This window comes from Chelonia mydas, chromosome 1, assembly GCF_015237465.2.
Source record: "Chelonia mydas isolate rCheMyd1 chromosome 1, rCheMyd1.pri.v2, whole genome shotgun sequence".
NCBI classification, from domain to species: Eukaryota; Metazoa; Chordata; order Testudines; family Cheloniidae; genus Chelonia; species Chelonia mydas.
The window spans coordinates 138,777,930-138,795,685 of record NC_057849.1 but is presented as its reverse complement, the minus strand read 5'-3'; the positions used below and the strand labels follow the sequence as shown (position 1 = coordinate 138,795,685).

The 17,756-nt window shown below is 42.5% G+C and overlaps 1 protein-coding gene across 5 annotated transcripts in view; it reads right to left on the bottom strand.

Moving 5' to 3' along the window:
• The window catches only part of CNKSR2 (connector enhancer of kinase suppressor of Ras 2), a 379,302-nt gene that overhangs the window by 200,096 nt on the left and 161,450 nt on the right, over positions 1–17,756 (bottom strand). For all 5 annotated transcript variants that reach the window (XM_037901608.2, XM_007070479.3, XM_027832677.3 and 2 more), the window contains one exon: positions 1,821–1,940. In XM_037901608.2, the coding sequence (XP_037757536.1) occupies positions 1,821–1,940 (120 nt within the window). The remainder of the gene's footprint in view (positions 1–1,820; positions 1,941–17,756) is intronic.

Genomic DNA, 17,756 nt, shown 5'->3' with positions numbered 1-17,756 from the left:
GGTGGGGGGTTTGTGGGGCCCGATATTGGGCACCATGAAGGCGCCAGCCCAGGGGGCACCCAAGCTGACCCTACAGACATTGTTAGGGGAAAAATCTTCCGGCTGGCGTGTATGCGGCACATGGACACCTGCTTGGAATGGACATGAACAATCACTCGAAGAAGAACTGGCAACAAAACAGTGGCATGGGGACAAGGGGAGGAAGGGGAAGAAAGAAGACACAGTAACAAAATAATGCACAGCTAAAGCTTATACAAAGCACGGTTAATTCTTTCCCCCACCATTAAAAATACACACAATTACAACTATTTGTATTACCATAGTGCCTAAAGGTCCCATCTGAGATCACGGCCCCATTGTGCTGGGTGTACAAATGCATATTAAGAGACAGTCCTTGCTATGAAGTGCTTACAGTCTACACAGACGTGATAGACTGAAAGCTGGGGGACACACAGAGGTGCAAGGAGGGGAAGTGACTTGCCCATGGTAATGGCAGAGCTGGAAATAGAACCACAAAAATAATTTTGCTTTTAAAGAAAACTGTATTGGTTGACTCACTTCTTGTCAGAATTATGAGAAAAGAGGGACATAAGGAGGGATCTGAGGAAAGAGTGCTGGAAAACCAGTGCAGCCATGGAACAGGCCTTGCATCAAACACGGAGAGAGCTCCAGAAAGATGGGACAGAAAAAGTGAGAATGTCCCTTCCCAGTGGCAATGGGATAAAGAAAGGGGTGAGCAGGCAGCAGAGTAAGAGACTAAGATGCCAGATTGGTAGGGTGGAGTCCATGGAGAGCTGAAAACCTGAAGGGCAATTTTAAATGGATTCTGACATGAAAAGAAAGCCAATGAAATAAACGAAAGGATGGGGTAATATTTACCAATTAAAAATAAAATTCCTTTAATTTTAATTGCTATTTGTCTGAAGAGAGACATACCAAGTAAATCATTATTTCTAGGTACCTGGGCATAACAAAAGTTGCCAAAAGATTAAAATTAAATAAAAAATAAAAACCACTAACCCAAAAAATAACCCATGGAATGGGAGCACAGCAGTACAGATATTACACAAGTAAATGGACCATGGGTGTGTGTAGGCACCAAAAAAGGGTGTAAAAGCAATTTTTCAAGAAAATGATTAATTGAATTCCAAACATCGTCTGGTGTCCCCAAGGTAGGTAGGTAGCACTCTTATTCATGATGTCAAATGTCATTTCTCCAATTGTAATCAGTGTTGTTTCTTTTATGCAATGGTTGCTGTCTGCACGCGTAATCCAAGCAGCAGTGGTCAACTCGTTAGCGACAATCAAGGGATTGCTACATTGGTCTTTTACAGCCATCTGATTAATCATGTAGATTTCTTGCAATACAATTAAAGAATCTACTTTTCTCCTGGGAATTGCTATAGAGTCCTTGAATAAATTATAAAAGTGTTTTATTTCTCAGCGAGAGATGTTATGATGCAAATTCCAGAATTTGACAGTTTTGTGCATAATCTCACCCAAACTTCATGGCCAGGGTTTATTTATTAATTTAAATCCCCTCACCCCCCGATTTGAAGATCATAGAATAGTCTAAAATATTTCAGAATTTGATGTAAACTGGTGAGAATTACTTTCCATTTCTTTCTATTCACTACATTTTGATAAACAGTTATTCATGTGAAAGACCCATAACATTAGCCCAGCTCTGTGAAAATCAAACTAAACAAACATTTTTAAAAAAAGAAGTGGCCTTGTCCCTACCCCCCAGTACAGATTTTATTTATAGAATTAACTCTCTCATCTTGGACAACTGTTTTGATTAACTGCGTACTTCTTACCAGCCCTTCACTTGGTTTTATGTTTGTTAGCTGGATCACTTCAAGGTGAGCAGACTGCGAAACCAGAGGATCAGATGAGAGAGAGATAATGTGGTCACAGACGCCAGAGAGAGTTTTACACTAGAAGAAAAATAAAAGGAAAACTACAGTAAATATACCACGATTATTTGAACAGTTTTCTTCCCAATAAAAAACATTTAAAAGAACCAGCATTCCTAACTTATACAACTAAATGACATTCTTGAGTCTTCCTTCCAATAAGGTTATCTGGTATAAGGCAAACACAGATGAAAGACTACTACAGACCACTCACAATGTTACTGAGTTCAATAATAGTTCATTCTTTGAAAAACAAATTCAGATTTTCTAGGAAGTTAGGATCAATCATCCTCATTTTACAGTCATATAAAAAATTCAAAATGGGAACTTTGAAGTATTTAAAGTTTTCTACTACTATGAAATTAATTGTATTGGTCCCCCGAAATATTTTAATTTTTACTATACAATGATATTTGTGCGGGTTTTTGTTTTGTTTTTTAAAGTCAAAGATCACCAAAGTTAAGTCTTGATCCCGCATGAATGGACGCTGCATTTGTGTGGAATTCTACTGAAGTCAGTGGATTCCATGCCGGTAAATTCAAGTTCAGGTTCAAGGGTTTCTATCAGAAAGAGTTAAAATAAAATTGGGGAGAGGGAATAAATCTGGAATGAAGCATTTAAAAGTTTCAGCCTTGGCAGAGAAAATACATGTAATTACCTCATAACTACCGTGGCCTATAATGAATAAATCTCTTGGCCCGCACAATTATAGTTAGCTTATCAAGCACAAAATTTGGTGGACAAAATTTAATTTCATCATCACCGATAAAACTTCAATTAGCAATACAATACAGGACCCAATCTTTGTAGTGGGACAAAACTGGCACAACATCAGAACAGAAAACACAAACTCAAACACTTTTGCCGCAACAGGAGAAAAAAACAATTCAAGTGTGCATTCTCTCCCCATTCCCTATCATTAAACCCATTGCACCAGTGCCTTAATGTTCAGATGCACAGCATGTGCATGGAATATAGTCTTCTCACCTGTTTTCAAAGGTGCTGAGTACCTACTGACTTTAGTGGAGGTGCTCAGAACACATGAAAATCAAGTAATTAACAATCATGGGGAACTCACATTAATGCTGAAGGCTGTTTTGTAGTTATCATAAAAATTTCCCCAAAAGTCAATTTATATAAAATTTAGCAATTCCAAGAGTGAGTCTATTTATTGATACAGTCCATGGCAAAAAGGGACCATTGTGATCATCTGGTCTGACTTCCTGTTTAACAGAGGCCACACAACTTCCCAAAAATAATTCTTAGAGCATAGCTTTTAGAAAAAAATCCCATCTTGATTTTAAAACGATCAGTGATGGACAATCCACCACAACCTTTGGTAAATGGTTCCAATCATTAATTACTCTCACTACTAAAAATTTACACCTTGGAGTCAAGAAGTTGAAGCCTACAACAGATAAGCCTGTTCATAATGGGGGCAATATCTTAGACCTGCTACCCCAGACAGCATTTCTTTTCTGCAAAACTAAAACAAATAAAAAATACTGGACGTTTCTCAGGGCCTGTAGTTATAGTGCAGGTATTTTATACCTCTCCCTGTCATGATTTTCTCTTGCCTGAGGATGGTAAGTAGTGATAATTTATTTTTTGTACTTCTTTTGTATTTTTGGAGCTCATAATTTTGGAAAGCTTCAAAACTTTGCCTGGAAGGCCTTATTGGTGGCCAGAACTCTGGGTTTCACAACTTAGAGTTCCTATGAGAGCGTACTGTTAGCACGCTGAAGGATGACAACATTCTTTTGGTCACAGCACTGTGGCAACTGAAGAATTAATTAAGAACCAGTGTAATTGTCCTCATATTCAAAAGAACTAAAGCTAATCAGACTGCTCAAATAAATGAAATGCCTCACTTGCTCACAGTACCAATCACCCTTTCAAATAGCAATTAATGCCTTATAATCAAAATGAATCCACATAAATGTTAACTTCTCTTCAGGAGTCTATAGAAATACCTGTAGAAAGCTGTATAAATGATTTGCATCAAACTAACCTTTCCTTGTCAAACTCACAGTTGTAATTTCAAACCACAAAACAAACACCGGATGTAAAAGGTGAAATAAACCCAAGAGGAACAGATGAAAAACAAACAAAACAGTATAACAGCAAATGTGATAATATGGCAGGATCCTAAATCCTAACCCCTGAATTTCCCTTATTTTTATCTCTTGAGGGCAGCAGGGACCTTGGTTTAGCATACAGATGGCATATTTTATTGAACTCTAATGTTTCAGTCTCTTTATAACAAGAGTATGTGGGGAAACCTTTCCACCCTGATTTATAATAATTTGCACAGCAGGAGCAAGAAAATTAGCAGTTGAAAATGAAACTAGTATTTCTTCCAGAGTTTAACTGTTGCTATATTTCCAAAATGATTGCAAATCAGTATCAAATCACTGATAGCCTACTTATAAAAATAAATACAATTTTAGGGGCTGATCCTATAAACACATATGAGTTGAGTTAATTAACTCTTTTGTGTCCGTGTTTGCTAGACTGGACCATCAAAGAGTTTTGAATAATGTACACACAAACTATTCTTACAACAAATATTTTCCACAGAGTTTTAAACACCAAATCATAAAAATACCTTGCAACATAGGAGATGCATAAGAGTGGCATGTCTCATTTAAAATATGCATTTACAAAACACAGAACATGCTCACCCAGTCATTGCTCAACTACAAGTAGGTAATTGTTTGCTGAGGAACCCAGTTGTACTATAAGCTAGCGGAATCAGGGCAAGTCAGCTAAAGAAGGGGAACAAGCTGCGAGGACTCCACAGCACCTGTATGCCAGGGCACTATGTTCTGAAGAAGGTCTTCACTTCAAAAGGGGTTTGGGAGACAGACTAGAGAAGAAGGTGGCGAGTGGATATGCCTGTATACTGATTCACCAACCAGCTCTCTACCACAGAGCATGCAAACAGGAACTATGGGATCTTCCACAACTAATGCTGTAGTACCTGCTCCCACTGTTTGGAGTTCCATCTCCCTTTACCCTCACGGAACAACCAACTCTTAGCCCAATAACTCAAGCTGTGCCCTGGGCACTGGATTAGGACCTCAAGGAATAGCAACAGCGATTTCATCAGACTCCTCCTTCCAGCAGCAAGGTAATGCAATAAAGAACTGTCTCACATTTACTGCAATTCTCCTTTATTGCACTGCTCCCAAAATAACCATTTGGCACCAACAGTAGCTTATTAGAATGAAAAAAAAAGGTTATAGACAAACAAACAAAATTGATCTCACACAAAAATATCACATTATATTGGGCCAATGGAACTTGGCTAATACACTGATGTGTATTCACTTCATACATCATTCTACTCCAAGCATACTTTTCCTCACAGTTTGACCTATTCTCTGACCTGTATATGAGGTTAAGAAGTCAAGAGCCATTTAAGACGGCATTAGGAGAGTATTTGGTAAAATCTATTTAATCAAAACTAGAGATAGAAAGTGAAGTTAACCAATTAGAGTTGGTCAAAAATTGGAATTTATGTTCCATGAAAAATTCTGATATTTCAAGGTTTGTTCTTGTCAGAATTATTAGCATTTTTCATGGAACAGATCCAGAAAATTTCAATTTAGAAATGCCAAAGTACTTTGTATTGACATTTTCAATTATAAAAAGAAAACATGGATGGATTGCCAATTACCCAGAAGTATTGTATAACTTGTACGTGTGCATATGCATGCACACACAGTGAAGATACCCATATTATAAATTGCAGAGCTTTCTGAAATACATCTTTCATGCACCCTTACACTCTTTAACCTTCAGCTACTTTGATGGGCAGCAGTATAAAACTCTTATGTATCAAAGTAGCTGAGCACCTTCCACATAATATCAATTTGCAACAGCAAAGTCCCGAACAGACATCATGAAGTTCTATGCTCCCATGGCACAGTGAAGGTTCTCGGGGTACCCGGGACTAGGAGTTACCTGTTACCTGTTACCCCCTGACTCAGCATGAGGGAGTCTTGCCTGTGGTAGCTGGGTGTCAACTCCCTAACATCATCAACCTTTCAGCCACCCAAGCTCTCTTGCTTTGGGCTATGCCAGCCCTGCTATCTCCTTGCAGGTGAACAATAGGTGCTCTTCAATCCCAGAATCACTTTGAAATGTTCCCATTATATCTCTCCCCTGACACTGGCTACTTACAGAAATCCCAGATCCTCTGCCTCCAAAGGAACACTGTGCCCCAGTTTACTAGTTTTACCTTAAACCACTGCTCCTGTAAACCACACAGAACTTGTGAGTACTTATAAATACACCTACTTTTGTTTTAATAAGAAAGAATACAGATTTAACTAGAAACAACAAATAATGGCAACATATGGTTACACTATGAAACCAAACCATAAAACACGAACATGGGTCTCCATTTATTAACAGTTACCTTTCCTATCTAATCAAGCTGGCTGGCTTCACAGGAACCAGGATCCATTTTTTTTTTTTTTGGTATGAGAACACCTCGTTCCTCAAGATGTCTCCTCAGTGAAAGGATTCAGAGAATGTCTCATTTGTTTTTACTCACAGAAAGGGAGAATTTATGTCTTGTTGTAATGTTCCTTTTTTTCCCCTTCAAGAGGTTTTGGTTGTTTGCAGTTGTGTCTGATGGATTTCCATTGAAAGTCTTGGTACTGAGCAAGGTTTAAGAATTGACCTTGCTCTGCATCTCTGGCTAAACATTCCAGTCATTCAAAACGAAGGTACCTCAGACTGGAAAAAGCAATTCATCAAGCCTTTGAAGCCTTCTGTCATAACTTGCAAGCTGTGAAATGTGTTTCAGTAGGAAGAGCACTGTTTTTATTGATAAACAAGTGTGTAAAAATAAAAAATAATTCTTAGGACATTTTTTAAAGGATTTTTTTAAAAGATTTTTCTGCAGAACTAGCTTTTATGCTGACATTCAGAGTATATCAGCACATCTTATAAAGCACCTCCTGTAGAATCTCAGTTCCTAACATTGTAGTAACTAGCAGTAAAATTTTCAAAAGTGTCTCAGGAACCTAAGTCCCATTGACTTTCTATGGGATTTAGTAGCCTAAGGATATATCTACAGTGCAATCGAAAGTGTGAAAGCAACACAGGCAGGCATACACATGCCCTAGTTTTAGGTCTAGCTAGCACATCTAAAAACAATTGTGAAAACATGGCAGCAACAGCTTCAGCATGGGCTGTACAAGCCTGCTTTGTCCCCCGGGTAAGAACTCACATTGCTAGACTATACTACAGCCTCTTCACTACTATTTTTAGCTGTGCTAGTTAAATGAAAGCGAGCATGGGTGTGCCTACCCAACCTGCAATTTCACCCTTAGGGTACGTCTACACTGCACGCTTGTTTCGGCAGGCTGTAGTGTCCATGTCATATAGCTCCCTAGCATAGGTATAAAGTGTAGCTGGTGCGGCCTAGCTTAGGCAGGAAAAGAGATGCCTGAAGGATGGGGGTATGTATGTGAGTACATACCCATCACACACTCTATTCACCCAAGAAGTGCCTCTCTGTCTACGCTGATTTTATTTTTTAAAGCAGTCTACCATCCCACTGCCTCCCCACTACTGGAGTCCTTCCCCGTCACAGGAAAGGCTCTCCCAGCAGAGAAAGGCATCAGCAGCTCCCTGCTATGGAGCCTTTCTCCGCAGCAGGGAATGTCTCCAGCAGGGGAGAATATCTCTGCCAGCTGACCACTGCTGGAGCATCTCCCCTCTAGAGGGAAAGGCTCTGGCAGGAGGGAAGCAGCTTGGAAAGGCTCTGGCAGGGGGAAGGCAGCTGGGAGATGCCCCCCACTGCCAAATCCATTCCCCTGCTATGAGGGAAAGGCTCTGACAGCTCCCTGCTGCTGGACCCCTTTCTCTGCCACAGTGAAAGGCTCTGGTAGCATGGAACTGCTGAAGCTGTCCCTGCTGCTTCCCCTCTGCCAGAGCTTTCCCTGACATGTGTAGCTACACCACTGCCATGTACTCAAAACCTGTTTTACACTGCAGCATGTAGCTACATGGACACTAGACGCCACTACCAGTGGTGTGTAGTGCAGACGTAGCACTAGTGACTCAAGCATTTTAAAAAATGGGACTTAAGCACTTTAATTTTTTTTATTCTAAATGTCTGTATGTAACAGGATCAGCCACCTTCTGAGCCACCACTCATGGCTGGGGGTGGCTCTTCAGCACCCTGCCTCAGTTTCCTCTCTCAGGAAACCCAATACCATTATGCAGACTCTCCTCTCTCAATTCCACCCCACCTTCGGGCTGGTTTATTATTAAAATATCATGTAAAATAATCCATAACCAAAACCTCAATGTAAAATCCATTTATTACCCCCAATGCAAATAGTCATCAAGACCATCCAACATTTCATCCCTTGATGTTCCAAGTACAAGCACCTTCAGCCCTGCCTGGACTCTCTGTCAGTCTTCGTCTGTCCTTCTGGCTCTGACAGTCACCCCAACCGGACTACAATCTTGCTCTTCCCAGCGGGAACCCCCACAACCCCTCTGATGGGAGCATCCCAATCTCCCGACCCCTCTCACTGTTCCTCTGGGTCCAGCTGGCTGGTCTTGGAGAGGTCAGTGGTAAGCTCCCCACTTGCTCCCCTCCTTCAGCCCTCTCTAGCCATTGGCTCCGGCTCTCTGGCTTGGGCCCACCAGCCAGCAAACCCCTCTTGCTACTCTCCTGCCTTCAGCCTTTTACCATGAACCATTAAGTGTCTAGCTGTTCTCATCTCCTACTCAATCTCCTACTCCCAGGAAGCCCAGACTCCTGGGTCTCCTCTGCCATAGCCCAGATGCCATCTTTTAAGCCCAATTAACTAGCCAGATTGGAGTGTGCTGATGAGTGTACGGGCCTGGCTCCCTCTTAAAGGGACACTGTCACCCTGAGACACTGTAAAATAACATGCTACCTATTACTAATACAGAATAAGCCTTTGCTATACAGTTCACTTAGCATTATTCTATGTAGCATCTCCAGTTTAGTGTATGGAAGTTTTCGTCCAGAATCTTATCTCAAATCAGAGGACAGGGTCTACTGTATTTTAGTTCACAATAAAAGAGGTTTTAATATATCTGTTTCTAAGATGAAGTCACAGCTTAATGTAAGGAAAAATGATCATCCAGAAACATCTTACCTCCTCAAATTCAAACTTCCTCCTCACCCTTCTGGTTCTATAACTTTCTCCCAGTCCTTTCTCCTTATTGTTCTTTTCATCTCATTTTCACACTCAGCTTTGCACCGTCTTTTATGCTGTCTCCTTCCCTGGAACAGCCACCCACTTCTCATCCATTAAGTCCCTTTCTCCCCTCCTAAAGAGCTATTTCCCTTCCCCACCCACACACACACAATAAGCCTTCTCTCTTTGCTCTTCTTGTCTAACATGTCCTCACACACTCCCTCCACCTTGAATAGTCACCTTTTCATTTTTGCCCAAGTTACGCTGTCAACTCTTTGGGAAGAGGAGGTTACTCACCCTGTGCAGTAACTGATGTTCTTCGAGATGAGTGTCCCATGGGTGCTCCACTCTAGGTGTTGGTGCGTCCCCACGCCTTCGCTCGGAGATTTTTACAGCAGTACTCGCACCAGTCACGCATGTGCAGAGCCTGTCCCCCCGCTCCGAGTGTACCTTAACAGTACGCATGCATGGCCGGTCTCCTCAGTTCCTTCTCTACAACGGAGGCTACCCCAACTCCAAAATAGAGGGGAGGCGGGTGGGTAGTGGAGCACCCACAGGGACACTCATCTCAAAGAACGTCAGTTACTGCACAGGTGAATAACCACCTCTTGGAGAGAGAGAGAGGTCCCTGAGGGTGCTCCACTCTAGGTGACTGAAAAGCAGTGTACCTCAAGGAGGTAGGGACTTCGGATTTGGTAGGAATGCAGTAAATAATACAGCTCTGCCTAATCGTGTATCAGAGAGAGGTCCTTGAGTAAGGGCATAGTGCTTAACAAATATGTATTCAGAAGATCAAGTGGCCGCTTTACAGATGTCAGCCAGGGGAACTTTGCACAGAAAGGCCACGCAGGTAGCCACAGATCTAGTGGAGTGAATTCTGATGCCGGCTGGAGGCATCACTTTCTTTATCTGATAGCACAGTCGGATACACTCAGAAATCCAGTTTGAAAGTTTCTTGGTAGAAATAGGTGTCCCTTTGGAATGCTCTGTGATGGAGACAAAGAGTCCAGAAGGGTTCCTAAAGGACTTGGTTCTATCCAAATAGAAGGATAAAGCCTTGTGTATGTCTAAAGTATGCATGGTGGATTCAAAAGAGTTTGCATGTGGTTTAGGAAAGAAAGTTGGTAGGTGTATCAGTTCTTTGATGTGGAATGACAAATGTACCTTTGGAAGGAATTTGGGGTGTAATAGGAGGGTAATCTTGTCCTTAAAAAATAGCGTATATGGTGGATCTGCCATCAGAGCTGATATTTCTCCTGCCCGTCTGGCCAAGATGACTGCCACCAGGAGTGCTGCTTTCATAGAGAGGTGTAAGAGGGAGCAAATGGCTAGGGGCTCGAATGGTTGTTGAGTCAGGCAAGATAATACTAAGTGAAGGTCCCACGAAGGGGTAGGAGGTTTAATGTGCGGTACAGGGATTGAAGTCCTTTGAGAAAATGCTTGGTGATTGGATGAGTAAAAACAGAGGTATCGTCGATCTTGTCATGAAAAGTTGTAACAGCAGCTAAATGGACTTTGATGGAGCTGAAAGAAAGGCCCGATTGCTTGAGGTCTAATAGGTAGTCAAGTATGATCGGAAGAGGTGCAGAAGTAGGAAGAAGTTGTTTAGGTGAGCACCAGTGTGTGAATAGCTTCCACTTACAGAGATAGGTGATGCGAGTAGATTGTGTTCTGCACTCGTTGAACCTGCTCAGAGCATGCTAGTTCGTTTTGGGAGAATCATGTAGGAACCAAGTTTTGACGTGAAGCATGGACAGGTTGGGGTGCAGAAATCGGCCATGTTGCTGCGATAGGAGGTTTGGAGTTAGGGGCAATGAGACTGGTGGGTGGACTGACACTCTGATGAGGAACAGAAATCATGGTTGTCTGCGCCACAAAGAGGCAATCAGAATTACCATGGGACGATCTGTCCGTATCTTTGTTATAAAACTCTGTGGAGAACTGGTATTGGAGGAAAAGCATATAGCAAGTCTTTGTGCCATGGGATCATGAACACATCTCCCAGGGAATGTTTGCCCAGTCCCACTCTGAAGCAAAATTCGGGACATTTCGTGTTCTTCGCAGTGGCAAAAAGGTCTATGGTTGGGTAGCCCCATATGCGGAATATGTTGTGGATGATCATTTCATTTATCTCCCATTCGTGATCCCAGGGAAAGCATCTGCTTAATTCATCCACTGTTGTATTCATAGCTCCAGGAAGATAGGCGGCTGATATCCGAATGTTGTTCGCAAGGCACCAATTCCAGAGCTTCATTGCTTCTGTGCAAAAGTGAGTGAAAGCGAGCCCCTCCCTGCCTGTTTACACAGAACATATAGGCGATGTTGTCTCTCATTATCCGTACATGTTGGTTCCGATTAATGGGAGGAAGTGACGGCAGGTGTTGCACATGGCTCGAAGTTCTAGGACGTTTATGTGCAGGGAGGATTCGGTTGAAGACCATAGTCCCTGGGCTGTGTGGTGGGACATGTGTACACCCCACCCTGTGAGGGATGCATCGGTAGTCATTATGAGGGATGGAGCATCCTGAAGAAAGGAGACTCCAGAGCAGAGGTTGGCGGGAACTGTCCACCATAGGAGAGAGTCTTTGACTCTGAAAGGTATGGATAGAGGCTTGTTTAGAGCGTGCACATTCGGTCTGTAAACTGTGGCCAGCCAAGCTTGGAAGCACCTCATGGATAGTCGAGCGTTTTGGACCACGAAAGTGCAGAGGCCATGTCTAGTAGTTGTAGACAGTCTCAAGCGGTGACCTGAGGACTGTTGCGGAGTTTCGTTGCCAATAATTTTATGGTGTTGAAGCGATGAGGCGGGAGAGATGTTATTCCCGTCTGGAAATTGAGGTGTGAACTATGAACTCCAGGTCCTGGGTAGGAGATAATGTGGATTTTGTTTATTTGTAGGCCGAGGGATAGGAAACAATCGACAGTGAGCTGCATGAATCGAAGAGCTTTGTCAAACATTGAGGCTTTGAGGAGACAATCATCAAGGTAAGGAAAAATTATGACCCCTTGTTTCCTCAGGTAGGCAGTGACTATGGCTAGGAGCTTGGAAAAACACGAGGGGTGGTGGATAGGCCGAAGGGTAGCACCCTGTATTGAAAATGTGTCGAGCTGAGGGTAAAATGGGCCGGATGTATAGTCACATGAAAATAGGTGTCCTGTAGGTCGAGGGCTGAAAACCAATTGCCCTGCTCCAGAGCTGGGATTATGGTGGTGAGGGTAACCATTTTGAACTTTTGCTTTTTGATAAATTTGTTGAGCTGCCTGAGGTCGAGGATAGGTCGCCATCCACTGGTTTTCTTTTCTGTTAAGAAATAATGGGAATAAAACCCCTTCCCTCTGTGTAGTTCAGGCACAAGTTCCACTGCTCCCAATTGAAGGAGATGTTGTACTTCTTGGATGAGTAGTTGCTCGTGAGAGGGGTCCCTGAAGAGGGATGGGGACGGTGGGTGGGTAGGTAGGAGGCAAGGATAGGAAAGGGATCGAATAGCCAAAATTGTGACGACCTCTATAACCCACTTGTAGGTGGTGATGTTCTGCCATTGATGGGAGAATGGTCATAGGCGGTGTCCAAAAATAGGGATATGTGGTGTAAGCACTGAAGTGGGAACGTTGTTTTCTAAACCCTCGACCAAGGCTCCAGATCTGCTTATTAGTTGGAGTGGGTTGAGACGCTGCCGAGGAATTGGGACGGCAACATGGGTATCTGGGACTCTGGCGTTATTGTTGTTCATGTGATCTATGGAGTTGCCAGGTATATGCGGGGTAGCGTGGACGCTGGTAGGGTTGATATTGATATTGTCGCCTTCTAGTCGTAGGGGTTTGAATTCCTAGAGGCTGGAGAGTTGCCCTCGAGTCTTACATTGAATGAAGTATGTCTTTCGTGGTGGAGGCAAAGAGTTTGTCACCGTCGAAGGGAAGATCTTCAATGGTATTCTGGACCCCTCGAGGAAAGGAAGAGGAGAGCCAGGAACCTTGGCGCATGAACACTGCTATAGCAGTGGATCTTACTGCAGTGTTGGCTGCATCGAGGGCTGCTTGAAGAGTGGTACGTGAGATGATTTGTTCCTCGGAAACTAGAGCTGTGAATTGTTGTTTCTTTTCTTCTGGAATGTCATCAATAAAGTCCATGAATTTGTTGTAATTTTTGTGGTCATATTTTGCCAGAACAGCAGTATAATTAGCAATGCGAAACTGTACGTGGAAGATGCATATACTTTATATCCGAGCAGATCTAATCGCTTGCTGTCCTTGTTGGATGGCGTGGAGTGGGGAAATTGGTGTTTGGTCTTTTGGTTGACTGCATCTACTACCAGCGAGTTTGGTGCTGGATAAGTGAAAAGGAATTCAGAGCCCTTGGAAGGGATGAAGTACTTGCAGTCCGCCCATTTACAGGTAGGTAGGCTTGCAGCAGGGGTCTGCCAGATGGCCTTAGCAGGTCCCAAAACGGCTGCGTTGATTGGCAAGGCAATCCTAGAAGAAGAGGGCTGCAGGATGTCCATTAACTCATGCTGCTGTTCAGGAACCTCCTCCAAGTTAATTCTTAATTCGCTGGCAACTCTTTTGAAAAGGTCTTGAAATTTTGAGAAATCATCCGAAGATGTGGGGAAGGAGGAAGTAAGGCTTCATCAGGTGTAACAACTGGGTATACAGGGTTTGAGGCAGGTCGTGACTGATCCTTCAGTTGTGATGGTGCTGCTTGGTGCCTTATGTCAGTGGCAGGTTCGTCAGCTGGTGGTGCTGGACAGGTGTTGCACCTGGTAGAGGTGGCATAGCGAGTGTGGTCTCGAGGACACCCATGGGGCCCAATATTGCCACTGTGGTGGGAAGGGCATCAGTGGTGCCATCCAGGGATTTACCCACCCCGGGGCAGGATCCTGAGAGTATGACGAGGTAATTTTTCTATGACCTCTATTGATTGGGGTCTGAGGACGGGAGATTTGATATGGTGAAAATTCCCTCTGCAGTCCAGCTTCCTCATCACTGAACTGAGCATTTGGAGAGAAGTAGGCACTGAGTAGGGGTGACTGCAGGATAGGTGATACCAGCAGGTCCCTTGACTGTGTAAATTGCAGTGCTGGAGCTCCTCTGTGAGGTGAGGGCTGTGCAAGAGGAATCTGCTGTAAAGAAAAATTCCTCTGCACCAGTGTCCAAAGCATTGTTTCACTGCCGGCCAGCTCAGTAAATGTCGATGCCGGTGCCGGGAAAGCAATAACAGCCTGCGGGGGGTCAGGCACGTCAGCATGTGTCGGCACCGCTTCCGTCACAGTGCCGAACAGTGCCAGATGAGAGGCAGGCAACTGGAAGCCTGAAGCCTCTACATCGGAGTTATGCGGTTCCGCCGCAGCCACGGGCAGGTCTCACGTGGCGCTGGAGGAGCCTGGCGCATCAAAAGTGCTGAGCCAGGAAAGCTCCGGGAGGGAGGCTGTAGACCTGCCTGAGGAAGTCTTCTCCCGTGAAGTTCCCTTTGAGGGTGAAAGAAGGTGCCCCCCCTTTTTTTTTAACAGTTTTCTTGTCTCTCTTTGTGGCAGGGGGGCTGTGGCATGCAGTGGAGCCAGAGTCGGTGCCCAGGTCCGAAGCTGACCCTAATGATTTTTGAAAGAGGAGCAGTTTTAGTCTCAGCTCCCTATCTTTCCCTGCCCTAGATTTAAGTTTGCTGCAGTGTGCACATTTTTGAGGGATGTGGCACTCCCTCAAACATTTTATGCACTTTGCATGGCCATCTGACAGAGGGATGGCCTCCTTGCAGGTAGAGCAGCGCTTAAAGCCTGGAGAGCCAGGCATGTCGGATGCGGCTGCCACTGACAGGAATGAAGAAAAAGTTGTTTTTTAAAGAGAAAAAGATAGAAATTGGTAACTAAGTAACTACTGGTTACAAACTAACTAGAAAGGTAATTGTAACACAGGGAGAGAAAGTTTCTAACGAGTCTGCTGCGCTCTGTCTCAGGCCGGGAACGGCAGAGAAGGAACTGAGGAGACCGATCACGCACGTATGCTATTAAGGTACACTCAGAGCGTCGGGGAACAGGCTCTGTGCATGCGTGACCCGTGCGAGTACTGCTGTCAAAATCTCAGAGTGAAGGCGCAGGGACATACCAACACCTAGAGGGACATCTCTCGAAGAAGAAAGGGACCGTATCACCACTCTATATTTTGCAAAATAGCAGGTCCAGGACATTTTTGGTAATATGTAACCTCTGAGTACATATCTGATCTATTCATCCTACAATTTTCAGTTGCCTTATATTTCTGATAAGCACTATTTTCCTCACTAACACTGCCAAGAGATGCAGAAAAGGAACAACCAACCACCCTTGACTAACTGAATCATTAAACTTGGCAAGCATTGAAGGAAAAAGTTATTTGCATCAGGTATACATTGAGTCTTATGGGATGGTTACCTGCTCAGTCTAAGGCTGCTACGCTTCTCAGAAAGAAGGATGTGATTCATCCATTTGTTGCCAATTATTAGATGGCATGAAGGCAACTTTAGCAGCAGAACACTATTTTGGTTTTGTTCATTCCCTGTGGGATAATTTTGCTCTCACTATAAGAGTTGCCGGGAGTAATATTCATCCCTCTTTTATTGAAAGCAAGCACAGCATGGTGTATGAAAAGTAACAATTTGATGCGTATATGATACAGTTGGAATGTTAACCTTTTCAAAATTCCTGAAAAATTAAGGACGTCATAAGAACAGATGAAGAATTGAAGGAAAGACAATTATGCATGTAAAAAAATCACCAAATCTGGGAACACATGAACACTAAAACTAATAAAAGCATGTTGTATCAAAACGTATATAAGCTATTTCATTGGCAAAAGAACTGAAACATTGGACTGAGGGTTATATTAATATTAGATGGAATAATGAAACCAAAAATTGAGAGATTAAATTGAAGTATATTCAAGATGTCTTATGCAGTTTAAGTTTCTAGCCCTTATGGCTGCAAATATAAACTTCCAAATGTGAACTGAAATACTGCTGTTCATTTGAGCCTTCATACACCTACAGATTACTTCCCTTGGACATCCTGGTGGCTTAGATAGCTCAGTGTATCATGAGGAGCTTTAGTTTTTAAGATCAACAACTCCACCGAAAAGACTGCTCTTTGTTCAATGAAACTACTAATGGCACTGATGTAATACATTTTCAGAACCTTAAGATGGCAGCCTTTTAAAGATCTGTTATAAACATCATCAGTATGTGTTAATATGAAAATAAAAAGCCATACTAAAATGGAAATAAAAAATTTCTGTGAATCATTTGCCTCATTTTCTGATTAGCTCTACTTAATATGACATTCAGAAAAAAAATAAAAGGCACCAAGCATTAATAGACTTGAGAGGTTCAGTAAGGTGCTATAACACTGAATCCTTAAAGAGGATCCCTCGAGAAATAGTTACTTTAGATAATGAGATCTAATTATAATGTTGTCTACTTAGTAATTAAAGAATAGCTTGGTCCAATACACAAACTTCATAAAAACAATGTTTTGTTTCACCACTGAACCTTCTCCAATCTATTTTGTTGCTGGAGGGTATGAATTACTGAAGGATAAATTGGGAAGTATATGTTGTATTTACTTGCTCTTTTGTTTTCATGTATGTTTGTACAGTACTCATCAGTCTGATGAGTACTAAGTGTTTTGGTTTGTCTGTTTGTTTGTTTTTACATTGAATTGCATACATGAGAAATCATTGCTTTAATACTAGAGAGCAAAATGAGAATGGATAATACTCTTGGCCAGCCATCTCCTAAAGACCTTCGGAATGACAATCTTAAAAGATACTGCCTGATCTTGCCTCACCAGTCAAAAAAATTTGGCTGCTCTTAGAAAATCTCTGATGCCTCTTGTAAGTGTACACTGAAAATACATAGCTATATAAACTTTGAATAGTGTACCCTACCCAACTGTTACCGACCCAGTTGATTATATACAATTTAGTCATTCTTAATTACAATTAATTCTAGGCCAAAAGATACTACCTGTCTAGCTACCTTTCACAGCTTATTAAAATTTTCTCTTAGGTTTTTAAAACAATTATCTTTATCATGTTTATTGTGGTAATACCTGGGGCAACAGAACAGATTCCCATTGTCCTAGGCATCGTACAAACAGAGAATAAGAGGCATATAATAAATAAATAAAATAAATAACTCTTTGCCTGCCCCCAAAGAGTCTACAATCTAAATAGTGAAAGGAAATGGACAGAACTTATAAGCAAGGAGAACAATACAATGGCAGGAAACGTCACATAAATTACAGTATTTTTTTGGTTTGCTACAAAAAAAAGTTTTTGTTGGGGTAATATAAGGAGGGTATTAGCTAAATGGAAAGACTCACAGACTCATCGACTTTAAGGTCAGAAAGGACAATCATGATCATGTAGGCTGACCTCCTGCACATTGCAGGCCATAGAACCTTACTCACTCCTGAAATAGACCCCTACCCTACAGCTGAGTTACTGAAGTTCTCAAATCATGGTTTAAATACTTCAAGTTACAGAGAATTCACTATTTACACTAGTTTAAACCTGAAAGTGAACCATGCCCCATGCTGCAGAGGAAGGAAAAAACCTCTCAGGGTCTCGGCCAATCTGACCTGGGGGAAAATTCCTTCCCGATCCCAAGATGGAG